This window comes from Lepidochelys kempii, chromosome 15, assembly GCF_965140265.1.
Source record: "Lepidochelys kempii isolate rLepKem1 chromosome 15, rLepKem1.hap2, whole genome shotgun sequence".
Classification (NCBI taxonomy): domain Eukaryota; kingdom Metazoa; phylum Chordata; order Testudines; family Cheloniidae; genus Lepidochelys; species Lepidochelys kempii.
Window position 1 is genome coordinate 26,627,363 of NC_133270.1, and position 26,510 is coordinate 26,653,872.

The following is a 26,510-nucleotide window of genomic DNA, read 5'->3' on the forward strand; positions in this document are numbered from 1 at the left end:
TTGTCATTGTGTTTTTGGTTGGCTAGAATTCTGCTTAACTACAGTATATCTCTAACCCAGGTCTCGTTACTGCTATTGCAGTCACTCAGCCAAGCCAGTAACTGCTCTTAGAATTGTGAAGTTTTTTGCAGGCTGTAATTGGTTGTTTTTTAAATGCAGGTAATGGTATATACATACCTACAGTACTAAAGATGGTATAATAGAGATCATCTTAACTGTATGATAGCCCATTTAAATCCTTGACAACTTAGTAGGTCATTTTGTGAATATGAAGGTTTTAACATTAACGTCTCCTGCATTGTAATTTTATAGGGAGAAGAAATGGGTGACAGTTGGCGACACATCCCTCAGAATTTACAAATGGGTACCAGTAACAGAGCCCAAAGTTGATGATGTAAGTATTTCTGGACATCCTACAGATAGATATCTTTAGAAATTTTTGCAAAAAGAAAAGGAGTACTAGTGGCACCTTAGAGACTAACCAGTTTATTTGAGCATAAGCTTTCGTGAGCTACAGCTCACTTCATCGGAAGTTTTGGAACTGCAGACCAGTATTTAGTTGAGGTCGTAAGGGGACATACTGTCTGTCCTCAGATCTCAAAGTTAATATTGGGTTGGGCCTTAGTACTTAAAGAGAAGATTTCCAAGGGAAACTGAGGTTGCTGCAGAAGGTAATGTTGGTGATTCAGTAAGGTAGCACTTCCCCCCCCCAAGTCTCACTCTAATACATGACTTTTAAAGAGATTTGAAAGCACGTTAGTTTTTTAAAATAGTTAGTTATAGATTCTGCATTCCCATTTTCCAATTTAATAAAAAAAAAAAAATCTCACCTTTTTCTTTTTGAAAGACCCATACAATCATCAGAGGAAAGTAACTTGTGCAGCTAACTGTGCACAGTATGTATACTGTATTCTTGCTGTGCATCGTTACGGTTGCCACATCTCACAATAGAGACACCTTTTTTTCAGTGTCTTATAAAGAGATTCCTCTGTGTGCGTGTGTAGTTTATAAAGTGTTTTAGAATTCTTTGGTATATAAGTGCTATGGAAATGTGAGGTATTATTGTATTGATTAAGATGCTCAAGCCAAGCAGTATAGCATGTTCTCTGCTATTGTAATGGCTATTTTCTCCTGATAAATAAGCATTGCACTTGCAGCATATTGATGTTCTTACTGTGCAGTGCATTGTGAATTCACTGTTTTTTTGCTATGATAGACACATGGCATAAAACAGCATATATAATGAAAATAAAAATTAATAGCACTTATCTTTTCATCCGTAGATCTCAAAGTTCTTTACAAAGGTAAGTATGCATTATTACTCCCATTTTACAGGTGGATAAATTTGTGCCGAGAGAAATCGTAATTTACCCAAGGTCTTGCAGTAAGTCAGTGACAGAGCAGGGAAATATAACTTGGATCTTCTGAATCCCAGTCTGGTAACCTATCCACTGGACCATGTTGCCACTGTTTTAAATCTATAACAGAGGTGTGAAATAAGTTGCAGTTTGATGGAACTAATAGTTTAGTATCTTGGTTTTCAACCTGTGGTCTGCAGAGACCCCTGGGGGACCACAGACTACGTCTAAGGGGTCAGCGAAAGGTGGTTGTTATCTAGCATAGTAATTTTCAACTTGTGTTCTGTGGATCCCCAAGAGTCTGCACACTGTATAAGATTTTCAGAAGGGTCCGCACCTCCATTTGAAGTTTTGTAGGGGTCTGCAAATGAAAAAAGGTTGAAAACCATTGGTCTAGTAAAATGTCCAAAATAGTGGCTCTCAAAAAAGACTGAAGCCTGGATTTACACTACTCAAAACCCAATTTCTGTCTTCTGATTGAGGTTATGTTAAACTGAACCTGTTTCTTTACGTGACTTCAGTCGCCTTGCAGAATCTGCTCCTTAAGGTGCAAGACATGCCATATCTACCCCGTTTAAGGAAATCTCTAATCCACCAATCTGCTGTTTTCAGTTCAAGGCACCCTGTTTAGACAGCTCCTTTAAAGCAGTGGTTCTCAACCTATTTATCGTTGTGGGCTGCAGGTTGAGAACCACAGCCTGCCACCCCCAGACCACTATGCCCATCGCTCCCACCCAGAGACCCCTCCACAGAGTGGGGCCAGGAGTGGAGCCCTGGATGGGGGCTGGGTAGCAGCTGGGCAGCAGGGACCCTGGATCTTGCTGTACAGGGCCGGGCAGCCCCGACCTTGGACCCAGTTGCACAGGGCTGGATTGTAGGGCAGCCTGGCGGCAACCCAGACCCTCACCCCACATGACAACTGGCAGCCCCGACCCTGGACGGCAGCCCCCGGACCCCGCGTGGCAGCCCCTGGATTCTGGACCCTCTGCGGGGCTGACCGGCAGCTCCAGACCCTCGCAACGTGAGGCCAGCCCCTGCCGTGCTGGGTGGCCAGGCAGCCGTGATCCTGGACCCTGTGGCTCTGTGGCCTTTAGCACACAGCTGGGCCTCAGTTGTGTGATAATTGGGCTGCGGGTTGAGAGCCACTGCTTTAAAGAACCTCTATCACCACTAGATGGCAAGAAGAACTGCAAGCATAGCCAATGCCTATTCAACAGTCCAGCCCCTGATTTTGACCTTCCAAGCCATCTGTGGCAAAGCTTAATTGCCTCAGATGTAGACGGATCAAGTGTGCTGCAAATGTCTATAAGTGGGGGCCTTTGTGACTTTCCCCTTTGCTACTATGGCCAGTTAGAAGATGTAGATGATATACCTGGAGGCTGCATCCATTGCTGGGGCTACGTGGTTCCCTCATGGACTTGCACAACACCTTCCATCAGCTGTTGAATGGTTGAGATATTTAAATTAACATGCCTGACTTGAACATCTATGTAAATGTAATCACAATACAAAAAGTTGCCCTAAAGACTTCACTAGCTGACATGCTGCAAAGATTTCCAGAGAGTCTCTTGTATTTAAAAGTTTCTTCAGAGCTGAAGAGCTTGTGTGTGAAATAAACTCTCGTCAGTTAGGATGCCTATTTTTTCACAGAAGTGTTCTGTATAGAAACTTTTTATCTCATTGATAAGTGTTGGCACTAATTGGATTACTTGTTATACAAAGAGAAAATGATTGCTGTTACAATGTGTGCTTTGTTAAATATATTTGAGCCGGGGGGGTTACAATTTCTAGGGTTTTTCCAGGCAAACTTTCCTGCATCTAAGCCTGTATCCAGCAGAATACTTCTGACTTTTTTTTTTTTAAATGTCCTTCATAGTACATTAGAACTGAGTTCATAGACATATTCTGCATGAGCATATCAGCTCCGCATAGGTGGATCCTCATTACAGTCAGTGAGGCTCAATGTTTGTCTGAGTCCTTTCACATGTAACCAGTCATAGTATTTGGACCATAATTTGGCATATTGGGCAAATAACCCTTGATTTTGAGTCTAAAACTAATTGACAGAGGCCCTTTGAAACTAGGTCATTCTAACATTCACATGCTGTTGCAGCCTTGTTTAAGATTAGAGGGTTTCTGCCTTGTGGCACATGAAATCCCTGAACAGAAAAGAGCTATACATTATTAGAGAACCTAAAGGAGGGAGGGCAAAATCTGGTCTTTTTACTTGGGCACAAGAATTATTCTCCACCTGCCCTTGGCCTACATGCACTGAAGCAGATTAAGATACCCTCCTAGTGCTCATTAGAATGGTAGGATGGGGGTCTTACTAATGTGCCCTGCAATGCTCCATGGCCCCAAAGGAAGTTGTATGCCATTTTAGGGGGTATGGTTAGTGTCTCTCCCCCATCAATGCACAAGGTGCTCCTAGGGTCACCTGAGCTGTTTTGGTGGGATGGTTTAGGAGCTGTTCACTCAGCTGCTACCCTTTTGTTCCCTCTGAAAAGAAACAACACAGTACTTCTGGAAAGTGTGGCTTCCTTGATCCAGAGCTGTTAGATTTGTCAGTAACTTTCTGAAATATGTATATGTAAGTGTTTGTATTTATGATGTATATTTTAATAGGGAAAAAAACACCTTGTTCCAAGGATAGAGAAAAGTGCCCCAGCGTCTGTCTTGTTGAAATTCTTTTGCAGCCTCAGACCATACTTGATTGTCTTCTTGTTTCTGTCCCTCATTGGAGAGTGTTGCCTGACCATAATGGGTTGATTACTGAGCTTCTCCCTTCCTGGAGTCTGGCTTTTCATTCTCCTCTCAGCAGGAACTGGGTTTTCCAAGAGCAGCGCAGCTGGCACTTTCTCCTAGGAGACCAGTTACATCATCTCCTAATTGAAAATGCTGCATCCCTTTCTAGACACGGATTTTCCACATGATGGATGCAAACATCTCTTTTGTTGCTTTAACCTTGCAGCTCCTGCTATTACACAGGACATGGGGCAGGGGTGTGTGTATGCAGGACTGTCTTGCTGCTGTTGGGATTTCTCTTTCTCTCATAATCCCTCCTGCTCCACTTTTTAGATTTAATGCAGAAACTACATTGTATATGGAGAAGGGAGAAGTCTCAGCAGCCTGGGAGGGAGGCAGGCAGGCCGGCAAACAGCCATCCTTTCCATGTGAAAATTCTCAGTCCCCCACCATTACCATCATGCACACCTTCAAAAATCCATGCAAAAAGTGAAGATGCTGTGTCCTAGGTGACTAGATGATAACCTGGAGCAGGCTGTTGCTTCATAATACAGCCCTTCCAGGAAATAATTACCCCTACTCCATTCTCTCTCCAGAACCGCGTCATACTCTTTAAAATACTTGGCACTTGCAGCCTGCGAGTCTTTCATCTAGAGATCTCAAGGTGCTTTACCAGAAATGTTCATCACTTTACTGTGAGGTAGATCACTGTTATCCCTATTTTCCAGAATAGGATACTAAGTTACAAAGCAGGGAATTGATTTACTCAAGGCTCCAGAGTGGCAGAGTCAGAAATCATGTAAAGAATTCCCAAATCCCAGCCCTTACTCTAATGACGTTGCCTCTGCTTTTGCCTTCTCGGTTTTGGCAGGAATTCTCTTGATCTTGTCTTTCCTTTTCCAGTTGCCTTTGTAGCTCTTGGGAATTGGGAAAAACAGGAATAAAAATACTTTATTTTAATGCACCCAAAAAACACCTTAACGGTGCATAATAAATTAAATTATACACCTATTGGAGTGGCCTGTTGGTATATTATATACCTTCAAGGCTCTGGATATACTAGCTGTGGGGGAGGAGTCCTCCACAGTCTTAGCCCTAGGCAAAACAGCTTGGCTGAAAATAAAATGAGTTTTTCATTGTGTTCTGAAGGCCAGCAGAGCTCTGGTGAACAAAGTATGTGTTCAAATACTTCTCTTTAGTAAATTTCTACTCCTCTCTCTAAAGAGAGCTGCCCCCAAGCATAATGTACAGGTGGGCTTTCGGCTACAAAGTAGTATGACTGCACTAGGGAAAGGTGCAAAACTGCTAGGGCCTGTGCTATTGGTTATAGCACTGCAGTAAGCTATGGTAAAATTTCTGTTACAAAGAGAGAGGTGTGGTATTTTGGTCTGCCCACAGAGCTGGCAACCAGCAACTCCCCAGTTCTAATCTTGATTCTTATGCAGCTCCTTCATTTTACCTTGGATAAGTCACTGGCACATTCTGCCTCAATTTCTCCAGCTGCAAAATGGGGGGATAATAATGAGCTACCTCACGAGGGTGATGTTATGTTGTGCAGTGGTTTTGAAGATGAAAAGCAAAGGTGTCCTGATCTGTGACTAGGGCTCCTAGGCACTACAGTATACAAATAATAATAATAATAATAATGTTTATAAACACTAAACATTAGCAGAACTTCTGGTAATAGTTGCTTTTTTGTGGTGTTTCAGTGGTCATAAAGAATAAACTGTATAAATGTTTCTCAGAGATTCTTATGATGACTGCCTCATCAGTGTTCTTGGTAATTCTTGACTTGGCCTTATTTCCCACATGCAAGTTATAAGCATGATATGCTTACAGGACTAATGCACTGAGCTGAAAGAGAGAGTTTTACACTAACACATGGATGTTGTTTTCCTGGCTAACAATTCAGAGACTTTAATTTTTGGGGGGTGTTTTTGTTTTTCAGAAAAACAAAAATAAGAAAAAAGGCAAAGATGAAAAATGTGGCTCTGAAGTGACCACTCCAGAGAATAGCTCTTCTCCAGGGATGATGGACATGCATGGTGAGTGGGACGTGACCAGCCCAAGCTACTCCAGGCACTGTTATAAAGGAAGTAACCAATGGACAAGATTCCTCTTGGAATCAACAGGAGTCGCTGATGCATACAATGATGGCAGAATTGGCCAAGTGAGAATAAAAAAAATTAGAAATGCCTGACGCTAGATCAGTGTGTGGTATAAGTCATTAACGTTGATGGTGGTAAATGCAGTTTTCACTCAGGCTGCATGTAAAAGAAAATCCCTTTGTCTTCTGTGAGGGGAGCTAAGACACTGAAATAAAACGTGAAAAGGACAAAACAAAAATAAGCCCAGTATCCAAGGTGCTGTTTCGCTTATCTAAGTGACGTAGTAACCTTGTGCAGCTTACAGACACTGCTTGCTTTGGCAGTGGAAAGCTAATGAGTTCTTGTGTATGTATTTGCTAACTCAGACAAGCTGCATATGTCTTCACAGTGTGTCTGTCCTTAAGGTGCACAGGTAACTGCCTAATAAAATACCGTTTCGCATTTAAAATATGAGAAAATTTATCTTGAAACCACTTTTTCAAATTCAGCAAAGCAGAGACTGTCCATTGAAGTATGTTTTAATAGATAGTGTGCAATATTAGTAATTTTTAATAACCTATGAAGGGAAGAAACATGGTCATTTATATACATACCTATTTGCCCTCCCCCAGACTCCAAAGGAGCTGAAAGAATTTTGCTTTAAAAAAAATTGTGGGGAGAGACGAAACACACAACTTCATCCCCAAAGTAAATATTTCAGGAAGTCATCAGAATATGAAAGCAGAGAGCTACAATGGAATCTCTTCTGCAACTTCAGATATGATTGTCTGTACTGTATGGGTATTGTAATAAATTGTTGGGAGGAGTGTTGTGATGCCTAATTTAGGATTTTAAGGCATTTTGGAGAGTTTTGGATGGAAGACTATAGAAATGCAAAGCATTAAGGAAGTGGCTATGAGACTGGGCTGTTGGCCAGCTTGAATGTTGTGTTCAATAACATCTAAAACAGAATTCCTAATTTGAGCTGTGACAAACAAAAATAACACAGGAGACTTTCTTGACAAGTAGTTGAATCTTCAGCAAGATTTTAAATTCATGAGAACTTTTGCTAAGAATCCTCCTGGAAAATGAAAGTTCCTTTGTGCCATACATAATTGATATGATGAAATAAGCAGATTGGGTTAATGTTATGAAGAATGGAGAAGCTTTATTTTCAGATCGCCTGCTTCTCCTCTCGCTTGTGTCAGGTTTACACTTATTTAACCCTATTGACTTTAATGGCGTTACTCCTGATTTACACCAGTGCAAGTTAAGAATTGGGGCAAAATTATTCTTTCAGTTCCAAGAAAAAAACACTACTCTCCTGTAGTATTTGCCACTGGGAAGACTTCTCCTTGATAAAATTAACCAAACCAGAAAACAAAATTTTCAGTTCCCAGAACAAATGCTGACAGATTAAGAAAAGCAAGGTGAATTGAGTGTTACCATGGTTTCTATCAAAATGGCATCTGTACAGCTCAGCCAAGTTGAAATTCCTTAACTTATGGATGTCTAGGTAGCAGCAGTGGCCAAAGCTGCTTCCCCATCTGAGTTGGAGTAGAAAGGTTTGACCTTTTGAAGATGCAGAATTTTAGCTTTAGCAGTTTGCAGCTTTGTCACCCATCTACACAGACTTCTAGTGTGACTTTGTCTTGGACAAGTCATTTAATCTTTGTCTCTCCTTTCCCCATTTGCAAAATGGAGATAATACTTTTTCCTTGCCTTTTGTCCATTTTGTCTATTTAGATTGTAAGCTCTTTGAGACGGGGACTGTCCCCGATTTTATGTGGTAACTATCTGAGTTGGGACCTGATCTCAGTTTGGACCTTTAGGCCCCACATCAATACAAATAATAAAAATAAGTGTTCTCTTTGGAAATACACATGAAAACTTTACCTATTACAGAAGGATACTATGTGCTTGATTAGCAGGTTGATTTAAGGGGATTATGTTACAACTGTGCTCCAAGATCTGTACTGGTTGGCTGTCCGTTAATTTCTGGTTGCAGTTCAGCTGTTGGTTTGTACCTATAAAGTGGTTTGGGAGTGTTTCTTTCCTTGGATGATACCCCCGCAGATGATATTAGATGAGGCACTCAAGCAGGTAGCCCCTGGTTTCCCCAGGAATTGGATGCAGACAAGGCATTTCCGCTGAGGGGCTCTTGATATTAGAATTTGCTTCTCCCTTTGACTCGACGTGGCCTAGGTTTGTAGACCTTCAGGATACTCTGGAAGGCCCACCTGTTCTTTTGAGTAGAGGGAGGGGCATGAAGAAGCATACAAGTCTGCAGGGTAAGTGTTAAGAGTTGGGTACTGATGCTCTCGATGGATGAACTGATAAAATACAGAATTCTGGCTTCTGATAAGAGATTATATTATATAAATCCAAGAATTTTGTGCTGTTATTGTTTAGAGCCCTCGGTCACCATATTTGAAGAAATATACACTATAGTTAAGCAGCACTGTGTACAACACAGGGCATCAAAGAATGTCAGTTGAGTGAAGGGGACTTAAGTGTAAAGAGTCCTACTAATTTGTGAACCTGAACAGTCCTCAGCTCACCCAATATTCCCAGTGAAGTCACTGGGATTCTTGAGTGTGCAAGGCATGTAGAATCACATCCGATATTAGCTATGCTATGATGCATAAAATTATATAACTTCAAGAAGAGCCAAAATATCCTATTTCATTCACTTTTCATCAAGGTAGAATTTTTTTCCAGATGACAATAGCAACCAGAGTTCAATAGCTGACGCTTCTCCAATAAAACAGGAGAACAGTAGCAACTCAAGTCCAGCACCTGAGCAGAACTCAGCAACACAAGCAGATGGCACTGAAGTAAAGTCTGATGAAACTCAAGCAGATGCAAAGGAGCAACCTGGTTCAGAAGGTAATGCATATAGATATATCTTGTGCCTGGAGCTTTTCTAATAGGAAGCACTAGTTTAAACTAACACTTAAGTTCCACATTCTTGATAAGAAAGAAGCTGAAATAATAAAAGTGGAACAGTGTGACTGGCATGTGATACAAAACACAACCATCCATTTTTCCAAAACAACAAATACAGCTCACAAATCAAAAGTGATGATTTGCCACAGTCCACATGTTGTTAATTATTTAACTTCTCCATAATGATGTCTAGTTGGCTTAAGTCTTCTAAACTTCATTGCTGTGTCAGTCAGAGCAAAGTCCTTGGTATGTAAGTATTTTACTTGTGTACTTAAAACTCCTGTTGACTTCACAGGGAGCAAGAACAGGTTTAAACTAAATTACAAAATTAATTTCTTCCATGAGAGTTCCACTGACTTCAGTGGTAGCTGGCCCAGGTCCGAAACCTTTACTGCACCTAGATGCCTCACATCTCCAGAACAGAGTGGAAAATATTTTTCTGCTTGGTTTTATACCTTAAAAATCCAGGTCCTGCCTAGGTTGGAGGACTGATTGCGAACTAGTGAAATGGTTCCATCACAAGAGCTAAACTGGTGAAAGTTGATCTGCTGAGAGGGGAAGAGATTTTTATTGACTCTTTAAAACTTTTATTATGTAAAACTTATCTAATGTCAGTAACTGAAAATTGACATTTTAAAGAAGGAAGTTGCTTCTGTATTCATCATCCTTGGGCTTTCTTGAGAACTCACAATAAACTCCCTTATATTGCTCATTGATGCTCCAGTGAAAGCAGGGAAGATCAGACTTGACATTCCAGATATTCTTAAGGTAAAAAACAAGCAGGGGAGGAGGGAAACCTTAAAATAAATAAACCTTTAGGCCACCTTAATCCATACCAAGAAGCAAAAAATAGGCTTAAACCCCAATCTTAAAAAATCCTTTGTATGTCACCATTTAGACATTTATCAAAGCCTTGATCCTGCCAGGTGCTCAGCCAGTGGGAGTTGAGGATGCGCTTCACCTAGCATCATTGGGCTCTAAACAAAAATGGAAATAACAAATATTGGTATTTTGTAACTTGTATGTGTTCATTTTTATTTTAACTTTATTTTTTTTTAATTCACTTTGCTACATTTCTTTTAAAGCTAACTCTGAATTTGTTTGCCCAGTTTTCTAAAAAGTACATAATGTATTTTATTTGCTGCGCTGAAAAACAGCCAAACATGATGTTGGTGAAAATGTTTTAAATCTGACATTGTTAATGCTATATTTCTTTGGTGCCTTGTAAAATTTTAGTAACTGAAACATTTGCCATGTATTTATGCAAAATCTTATGTTGTGATGTTTTGAAAGTACCATTGTCTCCTCCCTATTATAATATATAAAATATACTCTTAACAGCATTCTAATAATCTGGTTGCAAAATTCCTGCAATAACAAAGCATTTAAATTGTCCTTCACAAACCTCTTCCTACTGATTCAGTTCTTAACTCAGTAGATCCAATATCCAATTTAAATTGAGATAACTGATCTAAGTAATATTAGAACGATGTACATCATGCTAAATACCTTCAATGGCTAGAATGTAACTTTTAGATGCGGGGCAATTTGGCAGTTAAATCACTACCAAAGTAGACACAGGAAAGCCAAATTTTATAAAATAGTGTTCTCAACTGACTGCTCACTGGGAACTGTGTGGATTTCCTGCCAGATGGAAAACTTGCCTTTAACTTGTTCATGGGTGAATTCAGCCGATTACATAATGTACATCTCCCATGACTAAATTTAGGTTCAAGGAAAATCTTTCCTTGGGTTGGTTCCAGGGCTGTTACTGTGAAATGAGAGGGAAAAGCTAGGGCAAAATGCATACTAATCTGGCCTTTTTGCTGGTTGGATGCTGTGTTTACTTAGGGATTCTAAATCCAAATAACCCATCATCCATTGGAGAATGATGCTGTTTGATCAAATAGCTGATTGTGACATTGTCAAGCTGAATTTAAATAGCAGGTAACAAATTAAGGACCCAAATCTGTTCCACTGTACATCTTATGTGACTATTCTGAAGTCATTGTGGAAGGTTAGGGGAAAAATTGGCCCTAATTCTTTAAAATCAACATTTTTATAATGAACAAATATTTTAGAACATTTTCCTATGTGTACACTAATTATTGGCAGGTCTGAATGACTCTGAGGACAGGTAATCCTACCAAATTCATAGGCGTGAAAAACGCATCACAGACTGTGAAATCTGATCTTTTATGTAATTTTATCCTATACTATACAGATTTCACGGGGGAGACTAACGTTTCTCAAAATGGGGGTCCTGACCCTAAAAGGGGTTGCAGGGGAGTCATGGTATTGCCACCCTTCTATGCTGCCTTCAGAGCTGGGTGGCCAGAGAGCTGCGGCTGCTGGCCAGCTGCCGAGCTCTGAAGGCAGTGCCCCACCACCAGCAGTGCTGAAGTAAGGGTGGCAATACCAAACTATGCCATACCAAACTGGTGGCAATACCAAACTGTAGTTTAACAGTGTCAGCAAATTGTACTGTAGAAGATACAAAAGGAAATAAAGCCGCTGCTCCGAAGTGCTTTTAATCTGGAAGTACTGAAGACTTAGTGTTTTTTTTTATAGCCACACAAACAATTCTATGGCAATTTAGAGAAAACCCCCCATAAAACCACAAAAACAAACATCTTGCATCTGACTGAGTCACTTTGAGAATTATCACTCTTCAGACCACATTCAGTAAAAGATTTTCTGGAGAAGGCTTGCCTTTTGGTAACTCATAGGTAAAAAGAATTCTTTAGTTTAGCTCATGTGGCTAAATTGGGTAATGTAATATTGGGTGCTGAATATTATGGGTTCAGTCCCCACTGCTAATTCAGATATCATCATGTGTATGCAATCACAACTGGTTATATTTGAATGAAAGGTATTGTATGTATATTAGCATTGGAGAGTATAAGCTTGTATTGAAAGTTGATTCTTCATGTTTAAAATAAGTTTTTACTCTTTCAGATACTTCTGATGAACAGAATTCACAGTCTTCAATGGAAAATTCCATGAACAGTTCAGAGAAAGCAGAAATTCAATCCTCTGGAGAAAATGATATAACTACAGAGGCATCTAAAAACTCTCAGGTAATTTTAATTAAGCTTTTTAAAAAAAGCTACTTTTACACATCTTTTCCAAATTCAATATCAACTTTAAAAAAAAGTTAAAGAAAAACTGTCAGGAGACCAACCACATTTACATTTATTTCTTTAGCTGTGTTACTAAGATCACCTTGGACTATTAAATAATTTTTAATATCTGATTTGCTTTCACCATTCATTTGGCCTTCTGTTTCAATTTCATTTGCCTTTAACAGTAAGAAGACTGATCAGTTTCACTTTCAGGCTCATCTGCACCAGCCCAAGTTTGATATATAAGGAAATGTTACTGTCCAAATAAGGAGGATTTTATTTACTTACAATCCAGTAGGCTGTGCCCAAAATGTATCCCTTTAATTTCCATTTGGAAATAAATATATCGTCTTTATAAAGCAGAACAGCTAATAGACCTGGCAAAAATGTAATGCTAATAAACTCAGTGGGTCAGATTCTGGCTTGAGGTATGTGTATGTCTGCAGAGCCATGGCTAGGAGAGGGGCTGTGGCTTGGGAATTATCCCACCTAAATCTGCACTACAGGTCCTCTCTGAGACTTGGTGGTGGTTTCACGTCTGAGTGCACATGTGCCCACTCTCAAACTCTCACACCCTGCCCTGGAGAAATTGCTGCTGCTGCTACTAGAAGGAGTAACTTCTGGGTCTTTGTTTTTTGTTGTGGCTGAGTATGGAGCTGAGGTAAGTCAGTCTGATCACATTACTGCTGTTGCTTTGGAATGTATGCAGTGGCTTCATGCCGGGAATCAGGATTTTGCCCTATGTGACTAGGTAACAACAAGACCAAGCAACATGATGTTTTAGAAAGATGATTTCAGGAGGTGTGTTTATTTGGTTATGTCATTCACATCCTAGGATATTTTGCGTCCCCCAAGTAACATGAGAGTACTCACTCTTTATTTTAATCTGATATCTACAGCACCTAAGATTCAGTCCAATGATAACATGAATTCTTTCTCTCTTTCCTGTTAAGGACTCTGAAGGAGTGCCACCTTCTAAAAAGATGAAAGTAGAGGCTTCCCAACAAAATGTTGAAGAGATTTAGACTATAGATTTTTTTCTGATCAGTTTTTATGTAAGGTACATCAGTGGGCTTAATCATAGAACAACTTTACTTAAGCATCTTCTCTTGGATGAGGACAGAACTCCTAACTTTTCAAGTTACCAAGCAAAAATCCAAGAAAACCTAGCAAAGGTTTAACTTCTCAGACACTGAAAACTTTTTCCTGTGAAACAAACATTGAGAACTTTTAAGTTACTGTCTCTGAAATGGTTGGAGTAAACAACTCAGGAGGGGTCTACGCACTGTTTCTAAAGTCAAAATTACAATTATGTTGCTGCTGGTTTTATTTTATTTTATTTTTTTTTTCCATTTCTCTATTTAACAATGTAAGATATTTAAGGATGGTACAGGTCAGGTATTAGCTTTCATGTGAAGTTCATTGTTCTGGTGTGATGTCTGCTTTTGTTTTGTGCCTTGTGTTCTGAAAACAGTGCTAACTTTTAAAGTTGTTTTGCAGCTGTCTCCTTTGCAAAGTGGCCTATGTTTGTATAATGCCATGTAGTAAGTTTTTCTGGTTTTTTTTTTTATTTTAAATCCCTGATGCTTAAAACTTAACAAATAGAGATAAAATTGATCTGGAAGCCATTTTCACACTTGGAGTCCAAGGAGACAAAGAAGCGTCATTTTATTTTTCTGCAGCTACAGTGGAGACCTTTTATTGAATGCCCGGCATTCGCAAACTGTAAATCTGGTCTTTTAAACTATTCTTAACTTCATCGGAAGTTAATATGATTTATTTACCATTTATATTCCAGATCTGAATAAATTTAATAGAAGTAAAGTAGATTAAGTAATAGGTCCAGATCTCTGTACTGGGTACAGTAATTGTTTTATAAAAAAGTTCCACTATAAAGATAGGATCAAAGGGATTGATATGCAGCAAATGATTTATTCTGATATCAGGTTTTCACTGAACTGGATTTCATTGTACTGTTCTTTAATAAGATGTTTACTGATATATTCCAGGCTATACTGTATTTGGGATTTTTTTAAACTTTCAGCTAGTCTTTGTAAATAAGTCTTATTTCCATAATCTCTACATTACTGGTAGAAATTATCCTTTCTTTTCAATTATGTTGAAGCGTGCTTATGCTAAGCTTGTTTGAGCGGCTCTGAGCATGTGTAACTCCCTTCAAGTCAATGGCATTTAGAGGTGCGAAGTATCTACCTAGATCAGGCCTTTAAGGGCCTGATGTTGCAATGGGCTTAATACTTCTAGGGAGGTGCCAAGCGCCTTCAAAACCGAGTCATGTCCATGGTAACTACTTGTGTGACTAAGGATATTCACATGAGGTGTAAATGTTGCTGGATTGGACCTTGATCTTCATTCACTCTCAGAGGGAGATGGGGCTTGTAATTTAAAACCAGATCCCACATCTCCAAAAATTGTGCAGAATGTGTAAGCTAAGAACTGTAAATATTTTTTAAAATGATAAATCTTTCTGTCCACACATTTTCATAATTAGCTCTTTGTAAACTTGCTTATTTCTGAATTCTCCAATGGTGAAAATGGCTTGAGCTTTGACTACTACATTGCATTTCCAATTACCACCTTAATTATGAAGAACAATTGGGAGTAGGAGAAGAGTGAGGAGCCAATGCTGACCTTCCGTAAATTGTCTGTTGGATTAAACTCCAAAGTGACTTGCTATGCTCAGTTTGGGAATTTTTCCTTTTATGTTGAAATAAACTTTTTTGGATCTCAACTAAATAAAATTTGGTTGCAAATCATTCATGAAACCAGTGTGCTCCCTAATAAGTTTTTGGGTTCTCTGGTCAGATCATGAAGTCCATTAACTTTCTGAACATAAGGAACTGAGGAGCCAAAAGTTATATTTGCACAATAAACATATTGGAATGGTAATTTCTCTCTTGAATTGTGTGTATGCTTAAAAATGTTGATAACTGGTCAATGGCTATCAGTTTGTATGTATAAATACACTCAGATTTAATTGATATTTTGTGAGAAAAATTCTATTTGATATATAAAATGGGCAAATTTAAAAAAAAATCAGACTTTTCAAAACACATTCACTAGCATTTTAATTTTGTATGCTAAAACTACATGAATCAGATGCCACCTTTTACAAGTCGTCATGTTTACTGATCACCATCTTCAGATGCATCCCAAAATGTTTTTAATTTTGATTTTTCTACAAGTTTTTGAAGGGGTAGGTAAGCTTTTTGATTTCAAAGCTGATTCCTGTACTTTAGGAAGAAAAATATAAATAGTACTAAAATACCTCAAATTTTTCATTAGATAGAAATGTTTATTGGCATTACTGACACCAACAGGTTTAACTATAAAATTCCTTCTTTTTCTCCTGTGGCTTCTGCTCAGAACTGTGTCCATTGTACTGTGGCTTGGAAAACAAACCAGCTATTGCTAATGGCTTTATTTCTAAAATAGTAACTTTTTATTTACAGTTTATACAAAATACATTCAGATCTTCTTTTCACCACAGATTCTAGTGACAACAGACAATTGAAAAAGCAGATAGGTTTGGGTTCCTTAAACCTGTTAGTGTCATTCTCTAAGAGGAGAGACCTTGACATTACCTGGTATGAAGAAATCCAAAATAATGTATAAGACTGTTATTAGTCTTTCTTTGAAGTGCCTGATAATATTAATGGGCCAGTGGGTGTGATTAAACACATTTTAATGCCAGAAAGTACAGATGTGATCAGACCAAAACATAGGATCCATATCTACTTGAGGTTTGGAACCACATCTAGATTCAATGTTTTGGCTTGGACCCATCTCTACCAGAAATTTGTTTTATGAACTCACTGTAAAAGAGTGTATTGAAAGCATTGAGACATGAAGCAGAAGGGGAGTTGTAATTTACTTCGAGGTAACTGAAAGTTCTCATACAGCTAATGTTTTAGAGTTAGTGCAAATATCAAGAAGTGCTTCCTTGCTACATGCTGAATGTTGGAGCTTCAGTTACAAAAACAAAAGAAACTAGAAGCAAAAAAGTAAATTTTAGCTTAGGTTGTGGAACACATGAGAAGGCCTTCCAAATAAGCGATTTACTCAGCCAAACATTTTATAGCAGAACTATTCCTTGGAATTTTTATGCTTGGGAAAGTAATTGTTAAACATTCCAAAAAGTGCTGGCACTTACAAAACAACAAATCAACAAGGCAGTATAAAATATTGGTTTTGGGTGGCTATCTTCATACATAAACATTGTCATGTTTTGGAATGTTCTTTATATCTAAGGATCTGTTAGAAGATGTAAAGAATTTTGTTCCCCCCCCCAATACCTAATCGTTTTCCATCTTATGATTTGTGTGTGTTGTACAGCAGTATAATTTTTCACTTATTTATTCCATCAGTAGCTATGGTTTGTACAATGTACAATGGTTTCATTTAAAAAATAAAATTAAAAAATCACAACATGAACATTGCGTGAATAATTTTGATTAAGAAATTTAAATTTAAGAAGTTCAGTTTGTTTCTAATTTAAAATAAATGTTTCAATTTTTAAATAGATTTTTAAAAAATTGTGCATTCTGTGGTGTCTAATTCCATAATACATAAAACAAATATTGCAATCTTCCTGTTTCTCACTGAACTACAGCGTTGTAATACTGCTTCAGTATGACCTTGCTAAGTTGCATGGATGAATGAATGGTCTCATGGAATTAAAGTAGTGGGTAAACAAATCCAATAAAAGAGCAAGATTACTGGATCCAGCAATGTACTCTGATTATTTCAAGTGCTTGAGTATTGCTTTGATACTTCACAGGGTCATATGCTGTAGTATATTTTGTAAAAACATTTAAAAAAAACTTGCAGACAGTTCATTGTAGTGAGGTCTTGTTGAATTTTTGCTGAGAAGTGGGGAAACTATTAGTGCAACTTCTGTAAAGTGACTGCAGATGAGTAAAATTCCACTGTATGATTTCTTGCTCACCATCAGTGTGCTCTCCAGTGTACAGACACAATGAGAGATGTGGCCTCTACCCTACGTGTCCATATTTCGCAGTTTTTCAGGACACTTGAAATGTTCCAATTTTCATTTCATTAATTTTTTTTTGTTAGAACCACAAAATGTTCAAGATGTATTGCTGTATGAAGTATAATTTGGTCTGTGTTTACTGGGAACACTCAGTCTAGTAGAACGTGTTTTTGGAGTGAATGGAAAAGTTGAGTGCTATCAAAATTATGCTTTTTCTTGAAGTGAATGCTAATGACAATTTTTCATTGTTTTATGATAAATTTATTCAGAAACTTACTGGAAAAAGTCCTGTACTCAGAAATATACCTGTGTCACTGAGCCAGGAACTGGCAATAGTAAAGTCAGCACATACAAAAGAACACTTTAAAAAGTATATTTCATTACCCTAAAAAGTTGCTGTAAAAATGCCATTTTTTTTATTTTGAAAACATGGTCACTTTATCCCTGCCCCAAAGATCTTACATTCTAAATTAGACATATAGATCAAGCATATTTGCACATTGAACTGCCTGACAGCAATTCATTCTGAGTTGTGCTGATTGAGGGGGTTTATTTTAATACAATGCTCACATTTTTAGTGCATTATCAGGCTTCACAGAAGGTGTGTGTAAAAGGGGGATTTGCACAAAGAGAATTTGCTTGTTGTACAAGAAAGGAAACTATTCCAAGCATAAAGGATGGAGTGAAAGGATGCATGAAGTGAAATGTGAGATGCCGTTTTGCCAGAATGTTTACAGTATGGACTTTTGTTGACACAGTTGTGTTGGTTGCAAATTGTACCACCTCCACACCCCCTCACTGACACAGCTGTGCTGCCAGATATAGCGCAGCCTGCAGAGACTAAAACTGGGAGGGGGAAGTTAAGACAAAGTGCATAAAGTGGGGTGGGAAATTGTAGTGGGTGACCTACATGAGTGAGTGTTAGTAGGACTATGCCCTAATTCTGTATATATTATATGGTTGACTGGATATATGTAAATACAGGTGTGAACATGAGAATCAAAGTAAAACTGACCAGTCTAGATTAAAGTCCCATTTGCTCTTCACCATTTATACTTGTTTATTTTATTCAACCTGGACTGTTAAAATGTTACCTTTTAATAGAGAAAGGTATTAACTGTCCAGGTAAAAATATGTAAAAAGAAATAACCCAAGTAATTTTTTGTTTGACAATGTCCAGACAAGATTACATTTGGACAGCTAACTGGTGGTGTGGGGCTAGTGGTCCTCCCCTCTCCCCTCCCCCCTTTGATTGCTTATATTTTGTGTTTTTAACATGGGTGCAGAAATAATTGGCAGCAGAATCCTAGAAAAGACCTATTGTCTCAGGTAGACTACCACCGCATGACCAGTGCTGGATTGTTTCTTGTCCTCTTGCAGATTTTTCTTGTGTTTTGTGCAGTCCACTTTTAACTGTCCTAGTCACTGAGGTTTCCGCCACTTCTCCCAGGAAAGTCTAGCAAGAAATTTAGTGGGTGCCAGTTTTAGACATTCTGTGACAGTTTTCACCTTAAGAGCCGGAGTCTAGTCACATTATGTGAGGTACTCATCATCCCCAGTTCCCTATACACTTTGGGCCAGGGACTTTGATCTGTGATTTTTTTTTTGTCTAGCTTTTCCCCCTCACTATAAACTGTTCTATAAAATATAAAAATAATAGGAATTCCCCAGACTCCTGTCCAGACTCCAAAGAAAAGGCACAGTTTAAACTTACTTTGGTTTTTTAATTGGTGTCCACTAGGAGGAGTAGAGAGCAATTCTGTTCCGTTTGCAATGGGCTATAGCAGGAAGGCAGTCACACGCAGCCAGAGCCCTACATCAAGGATGATGCCGTCTTCATTATAAACAGGATTGGCTAGAGCAGTGGTTCTCAATCTTTCCAGATGTACCCTTTCAGGAGTCTGATTTATCTTGCATGCCCCCCCGTTTCACCTCACTTAACCACTTGTTTACAAAAATCAGACTTAAAAATACAAAAGTGTCACTACTACTGAAAAATTGCTTACTTTCTCATTTTTAGCTTATAATAAAAGAAAATGATTGGAATATAAATATTGTACTTACATTTCAGTATATAGTATGTAGAGCAGTAGAGTAATTGTCTATGAAATTTTAGTTTGTACTGACTTTGCTTGTGCTTTCTAGGGTCGGTCCTGCTTTGAGCAGGGGGTTGGACTAGATCAGTGTTTTTCAAAGTTTGGGTCGCAACCCAGTACTGGGTCGCGGCATGTAAGGCACTGGATTGCCTTGCTCAGCACCCAGGGACTCTAGCAGCTCTGGTCCGCACTGCCGACTGGGAAGTTAAAAGTGCCGTTGGCAGTGCTTCCCAGCTAAGGCAGGCTAGTGCCTATCTGTTCTGACACTGCGCTGCGCCCTGGAAGCAGCCAGCAGCAAGTCTGGCTTCTAGGCAGGGGGGCTCCATGCACTGCCCCTGCCCCGAGCACCGGCTCTGCACTCCCATCGGCCGGTTCCTGGTCAATGGGTGCTGAGGGAGGGGTGCTTGTGGGCGAGAACCCCGTAGAGCTGCTTGCGTGCCTCCGCCTAGGAGCTGGACCTGCTGCTGGCCGCTTCCAGGGTGCAGCATGGTCTGCAGTGCCAGGAGAGGCAGGAAGCCTGCCACTGCACCCAGCTGTGACGCTGACCAGGAGCCACCGGAGGTAAGCTCAAGCCCATGCCCCATCCCCTGCCCCAGCCCTGAGCCCCCCCAAACCAGGAGCCCCTTCCTATACCCCAAACCCCTCATCCTGGGCCCCAGCCCAGAGCCCTGAACCCCTCTCCCACACCCCAACCCCCTGCCCCAGCCCAGAGCCCCTGATTCCCGGCCCCACCCCACAGCCTTCACCTCCACACCCCAACCCTCTGCCCCATCCCAGAGCCCCTCCCACACCCAAACCCCTCATCCCCAGCTCCATTGGGTCACGGGTATCAACAATTTTCTTCAACTGGGTCTCCAGAAAAAAAGTTTGAAAACCACTGGACTAGATGACCTCCTGAGGTCTCTTCCAACTCTAATTTTTTACGATTCTATGTAGCCTGTTGTAAAACTAGGCAAATATCTAAATGCATTGATCTGCCCCCTGGAAGACCTCTGTGTACCCCTGCTTGAGAACCACTGGGCTAGAGCACTTCAAGGCTGCAGGCAACTCTGGGGTGGCATTGCATGATCACTAATGGGATAGGAGTGCAGCGGGAGGGGTTGTTGCCGCAACAGGGTGTTAGTCACAGCTGAGACAGAACCTTCTCGATTCCCTCTGTGTGTATGGAAGAGACACGTCTCCCATCTTCATTGTAAATAACCCAGTTGTCACTTTGCAATTAAGCAATAACGTAACTGTTTTGCAGCCCTGTGTAGCTGGGGAGAGGAAAGTGGTCAGTGGAGAAAGTTCTCCTGGCCCGACCCTGTACATATGGAGGGGAAGCGAAAATGCTGCCTTTTGGTTTGAAACTGGGTGCCGCAAAGCCATGCAGGTTGTAGGGTGGTGATTGCAGTGCTGGTACGTGCGGAGTTGGTGTGGCAGAGGAATTGCAGTGAGTTGTTTGAGGGATGGCAGTGCAGGCCTTAGCATCATAGAGCCATTGGGTTAGAAGGGACTGCAAAGGTCATCTAGTCTAACCCCCTGCCACGATGCAGGATTTGTTACGTCTAATCATCCAAGACAGATGGCTATCCAGCCTCCTTTTGGAAACCTCCAGTGAAGGAGCTTCCTCAGCCTCCAGAGGCTGTCTTGTTCTTTGGGGTGTTCAGTGGGAGCAGGGGGACCACCCTGCATCATCCTGTCTGACCTGTAGATTGCAAGTCCCTGCCCCCAAAGAGTTCTCTTTTCTTTGTCTGTACAGCACCTAGCACAATGGAACCCTGATCCTTGATTGCGGTTCCCAAATGTGACCATAATATAAGGAGCAGGAGCATTGCCTGCATGTAGGTGTGGCGGCTGTTCTTTGGAGGCGCAGGGTGATTCTGGTATAGGTATTGGAGGGGATGTGAGAAGGTGCCACGGGGATTATAGTGTAGATATGTGGATGGGTGTTTAGGGGATGGTAGCAGCTGTATGGTAGCAGGGAGGAATACCAAGGACTGCAGTGGAAAGGGTTGGTTGGGGTGGATTATAGTGCAGACATTAAGGAAAGGCTTTAGGGTGCAGGGCGGAGTTCTGGGGGGCATGTGGGTTGCTTCAGGAAGAGTTTGTGGATGCACTGCAGGGGTGGGGTTGAAGTTCAGGGGGATGCAGTGCCGAGGAAATGGGGGCGTAAGGGTGGTTGGGAATTGTGGAAGAGAGGGGCAGGGGCCTCCAGGCTGGGGGGCAGGGCGCGGGCTGCCCAGGAGCAGGGGTGGGGGAAAGGGGGGCGGGGGCTGCCTGGCTTCCCTCAGACAGGTGCCAGTCCTGGGCCAGGGCTTCCCGCCCCGCCACCGGCTGTCGCCGCCCCTGAGCAGGCCGGCGGGGCGCGGGCCCCGGCTCCTTTAAATGGCGGAGGCAGGCCGGGGGCGGTGCCAGAGCGGGGGCGGGCCGGGAGTCGGGAGGGGTCCGCGGCCGCAGCAGGAGCGGGAGGCTCGGGCCATGGCCGCCGACGTGTTCATGCGGCCGGGCCGGCTCCCGGGGGCGGCGGGGCCCGTGTCGCGGCGGGCGGAGCCGGACGAGGACTCCTCGGACACGGACGATGGGGGCTCCCCGGCGGGGCGGCGGCCCGGGCCGCGGCGGGGCCAGCCCGCGGGGCCCCAGATCATCCACTCGGGCCACTTCATGGTCTCGTCGCCGCACAGCGAGCACCCGCCCAAGAAGGGCTACGACTTCGACACGGTCAACGAGCAGACGTGCCAGACCTACCGCTTCGGGGCGGCGCGGGGCGGCGGCGGGGCCGGGGGGCGCCTCAGCATCGACGCCTCCCTCACCAAGCTCTTCGAGTGCATGAGCCTGGCCTACAGGTGCGGGGTGCCTGGAAGGGCCCGGGGGTGCTGGGGGGCTTCTTGGGCAACTGGGGGCTCCCGGAGGGAGAGTGTCTGCGGTGGGGGGGGACGGACAGGAAGCGCCAAGAGGCTGGGGGCTCCATGGGGTGGGGTTATGGATGTCTAGGACAACAGGGGGTTCCCCGGGGTTGATAGTCCAGGATGTTGGGCTTAGGGTAGCTGGGGGGACAGGGGGCCCCAGGCAGGCTGAGGGGACTCAGGAGACAGCAGTGGTACACAGTAGCGTTAGCTTAAGTGGGGGAACCCCTTAAAGCCTGGACATATGGGAGTAGTAGGGGAAGTTGGGTAGGGGGCTCGGTATCAGCCTCGGGGGAGACTGGGGTATAAAGGGCCTGGCATCACTGAGCATTCGTGAGTCTGTCATTAGCGCTTCCAGTTATGATCTTGCAGAGACTTGGGGAGGGAACAGGGGAAACCATGAGACCCTGTTAGGGGACTTGGAACCTCCTCTGGAGTTGAGGGGGGATGCAGAGAGGTGAGGGATGATGCTGGGTGGGCTAACAGGGATTTGGAGATACAGATATCTCTAGAAGAGGGCACAACAACACGTGAGGCAGGAACTGGTAACAATATTAGATGTATATGTACTGTACAAGACTATACACTTGCACAAGTGCTCTGGATAGGAAAACTCCCCCGCAGTATGTTTAAAGTGGATGGGTAGCTATGCCCAGCAATGTCAATAGCTACCTACTGCATGGCCCCTGGTCCCAGATGTGGCCATCTACCCTTCCAGAAGGCATCAATGTCAGACTCCAAGTGAGGGATGGTTTAATTGAAAGAGGGTGGGAGAAGAGTGGAGTAAACCTGAGAAATATTTTAGCTGAGCATTCTGGAACCTCAGTTTTCCATGTAGAGGCCAGTGTCTGTCCCTCCCCACCAGGACCAGAAGGGAGGCCACACCTCCTTACTTCCACATCTCTGCAAAAAGAAAAGGAGTACTTGTGGCACCTTAGAGACTAACCAATTTATTTGGAGCATGAGCTTTCGTGAGCTCATGAAAGCTCATGCTCCAAATAAATTGGTTAGTCTCTAAGGTGCCACAAGTACTCCTTTTCTTTTTGCAAAGACAGACTAACACGGCTGTTACTCTGAAACCTGATCTCTGGAAAAGCCAGTTTAAAGGGGATTTAGCAGCCTCTGAGGTCCTGGCCTTCTAGGCAGGGCTAGACAGCAGAGAATCTAGGGCTCTGGCCTTCCAGCAGGGCTGGAATCTAGGGCTCTGGCCCAAACGGTCTCTCACCTGACATCCTAACTCGGGTAGGCAGCAGAAAACATTGGCCTCTTGGCCTACGGTGGGGTGCCAGCAGGAAGGATGAGGGACCTTGGCCCACCCTACTCCACCAGGTCCCAGCCCAGAGCCCTGACAGTGCGAGAGCTCTGCCACTGGGTCAGCAGGGATCCCACCAAGACACACAAACAAGTACTTTGGCACTACAACCAGACTATTGTCTGGTGTCCCTGGGCTACTTCCTATAACCCACTGACTAGATACCTTCATTCTGTGGGTGTCCTCTGTCTCCTCATGGTACACAGATAACAACAGTTTCCTCATCCCTGGTAGCCCCTTCAAGTCCTCTGTGCTGTAGAGGTCCTACTTGGGCACAAACCCCAGTGGGGAGCATCTATCTTGCTCACCAGCTCCAGGCCAACTGAACTGCAGGGCCTGCCTTTTATACTTCCTGTCTGCCCCTCTGCTTTGGGCGTGGCTGGCCTGGCTCCATGCACCAGGGAGCAGATGGTGGTTTCTCCTGCTCAGGTCCAGAGGAAGGCCATGTCCCCTCGCTACACTCCACATTTGATATAAATAAATTACAGAAGCAGAGAAAAGGGTTGTGGGGGAGAGTGGTAAATGCAGATTTAAAAACTGGTGACTTGCATCGTAATTTTAGTATATTTAAGACAGAAGGTGCCAGTGGGGCCTAAAACAGTTCTGAAATTACTTAACCTAGGGAGTGACTGGCCTTAAAAATCCCTTCCAAAGCTGTCGTTGTCAGTCTGCATTGTGACAGACATCAGAAAAAGGACCGTTAGTGCACAATCTCATAAACTCTGGTGACAATCCCTTTTGTGGTGTGGTGGAAAATATAGTCATGTTGGCGCAGAACCCGTGGGGGGAGCATATGAGTAGTAAAGCTTTTGCTTTTACTTTCAGTATGTATTTGCTTTCTATTTTGTTCTTTGTATCTAAATTACTTTTGTTTAATGAAACAGCAAAACTTTAAAGTATCTGTAGAAAATTTTGTGGACTTGGCATTATAGAGGCAAAGCTTGTATCCCTGTATATAATTAAAGTTCTGGACTAATATGGGTTGCAAAGGGAACAAATAGGGTTAGCTTCAGTATATGATGAGAATTAAAAATAAAAGGACTTGATTTTGAGAGAGTCTGAGCTCTTCCTGCCTCTGTAGACTTCAGTGGAAGTTGCAAATGCTCAACACCTCTTGGGATTGGGCCCAAAGTTAGCAGCAACACTTAATTGCAAAGCCGAATAATTTGTCAAGGACAGAATACAAGTTTCTACCTCTTTTTCTTTTCCTGTTCCATAGGAAGAGTAGCCAGCTATTTGTTTGCATTTTTCTCTTGCAAGTACAAGAAATTATTAGTCAGCGTCTTTCATTATTTTACAGTAACTCTTTATTTAACTTTGTTCCGGTGATTGCAGTTTGTTAATAGTACTTCTTGAATTTATTTAGACATGTTACTAGAACTTCAGTCTTGCCTTCCACCTTTTTAGTAAGATACTAACACTTATCGCCCATGTCTGTAGTCTTCCACATTGGAGACAGGGACATAAGGTAATCATGCTGTGGAATAGAAATGGGTTTTTGAGAAGATGCATGTCTGCTTGAAGCTTTTGTCTCTTGAGATGCTACTGGGAATGTATAAGGGAGAAAGTCCATTTGGATTCACATTTTTAGATTTTGATTAAAAGGAGGGGTGGGAAATTCTTCAAAACATATAAATTAAAATGTTTTTAATTTAAAGGGAACATATTAACTTGAAATTTAGTCAAATAAAGAAAATGAATTTCAGCAATTCCTGACGTGTCCTGCCATTTTTTGTGGTTTTACAGCCACATTTTTATATTTATTTAAAAAATGTTCTTTTCAGGTGTTGCTATGCAAAAGACTCATAAAGCAAAGGGGAAACTAACTATGCATGTGAAATAGTGTAACTGGCTAGACATACAATTTTGTGAAGTAGGCAGTGCAATGAAACTGATTCCTTTCTTTTGATTACCTGAATGATCGTTAGTAGGTAAATAATTTCCATGAAGAAGAGTGAATTGTAAATTGGCTACATATAAATGTTGTGAACTCAAACAGGGGAGTTTTGTGCTAATATATGAGAACCAGAATGTAAAACTAACCAGTCTGCTTTCACTGTCCAAACTAAGAGAAATGCAAAAACTAAATCATCAGCAGAAAGGTTGTTAAAGTAATCTAGATTTAAATATTTTTCACTTTTGTGTGTGTGTGTGTATATTATATATATATATATATAAAATTTACCATTGTATTATTAAGATTTTGAAAATTGGTCATCATATTTACTGAGGGAGCAATTCTGTGGTGGTAATTTGTGCTTATTGAAAATAGCCAATTGTCATACAAACACTAAGCCCTGTATTTTTTTTTTTTTTTTTTTTTTGCAAATGTCGTCATTCTGATATTCTGGCCCTATGTATTGAGAGGAGAATATGTCAAGAGACAGAAAATACCTTTTCAGTAGATTCCAAATACAGACTAACACGGCTGTTACTCTGAAATCTATCCTGGTGACTCTGAAGGCTGGTTAATTCCACCTGATGAAGTTCCCTGAACAGATTTCAGATAACATACTGAGCATTTTCATCATCACCTTGTAATTAGTACAACAAACTGATCACAAAGTTTGTGTCCTTTAAACAGGACTTTTTTTTTTAAGCCTGGCTTTAGGTGACTGTTTGGTGAACATGGTAAAGTTAGTAAAACTGAGTGCTTGATCACCAGATGAAGAATGATTGATTAAGCCTGGAGAATGAACTACCCCCACTCATCCTTAGAAGTTGTCTCTACATCCTTATCTGCTCTAGGGATGCTCAAGACTTACAGATTATACAGTAGACTTCATTCTCCAGTCCAGCACCTTCACTGTCAGGAAATCCACTACTGCTGAGTATTATTTTTAACTCAGAAAATTAAACAGAAAAAAATTGATGTTGTTTATGGAAAATGTTTGATATTTGTGTTCTGCAGAGCCAGCAACACTAACCATGTTCCCAGAGTT

General features: G+C 41.6%; 2 protein-coding genes across 8 annotated transcripts in view; both read left to right on the plus strand.

Annotated features, from left to right (window-relative positions):
* The window catches only part of BCL7A (BAF chromatin remodeling complex subunit BCL7A), a 32,155-nt gene extending 13,836 nt beyond the window's left edge, over nucleotides 1-18,319 (plus strand). For 3 of the 4 annotated variants that reach the window (XM_073313373.1, XM_073313375.1, XM_073313376.1), the window contains 6 exons: nucleotides 313-394; nucleotides 1,284-1,304; nucleotides 6,052-6,148; nucleotides 8,912-9,079; nucleotides 12,098-12,219; nucleotides 13,218-18,319. In XM_073313373.1, the coding sequence (XP_073169474.1) occupies nucleotides 313-394; nucleotides 1,284-1,304; nucleotides 6,052-6,148; nucleotides 8,912-9,079; nucleotides 12,098-12,219; nucleotides 13,218-13,289 (562 nt within the window). In that variant the 3' untranslated portion in view covers nucleotides 13,290-18,319. The remainder of the gene's footprint in view (nucleotides 1-312; nucleotides 395-1,283; nucleotides 1,305-6,051; nucleotides 6,149-8,911; nucleotides 9,080-12,097; nucleotides 12,220-13,217) is intronic. The other variant, XM_073313374.1, reaches the window with a different exon arrangement.
* A 3,469-nt stretch (nucleotides 18,320-21,788) lies between these two features.
* The window catches only part of MLXIP (MLX interacting protein), a 77,898-nt gene continuing 73,176 nt past the window's right edge, over nucleotides 21,789-26,510 (plus strand). For all 4 annotated transcript variants that reach the window (XR_012155104.1, XR_012155105.1, XM_073313254.1 and 1 more), the window contains exon 1: nucleotides 21,789-22,196. Coding sequence is in view for 2 of the 4 variants with exons in the window: in XM_073313254.1 (XP_073169355.1) it covers nucleotides 21,832-22,196 (365 nt within the window). In the remaining 2 variants the exon portion in view is untranslated. The remainder of the gene's footprint in view (nucleotides 22,197-26,510) is intronic.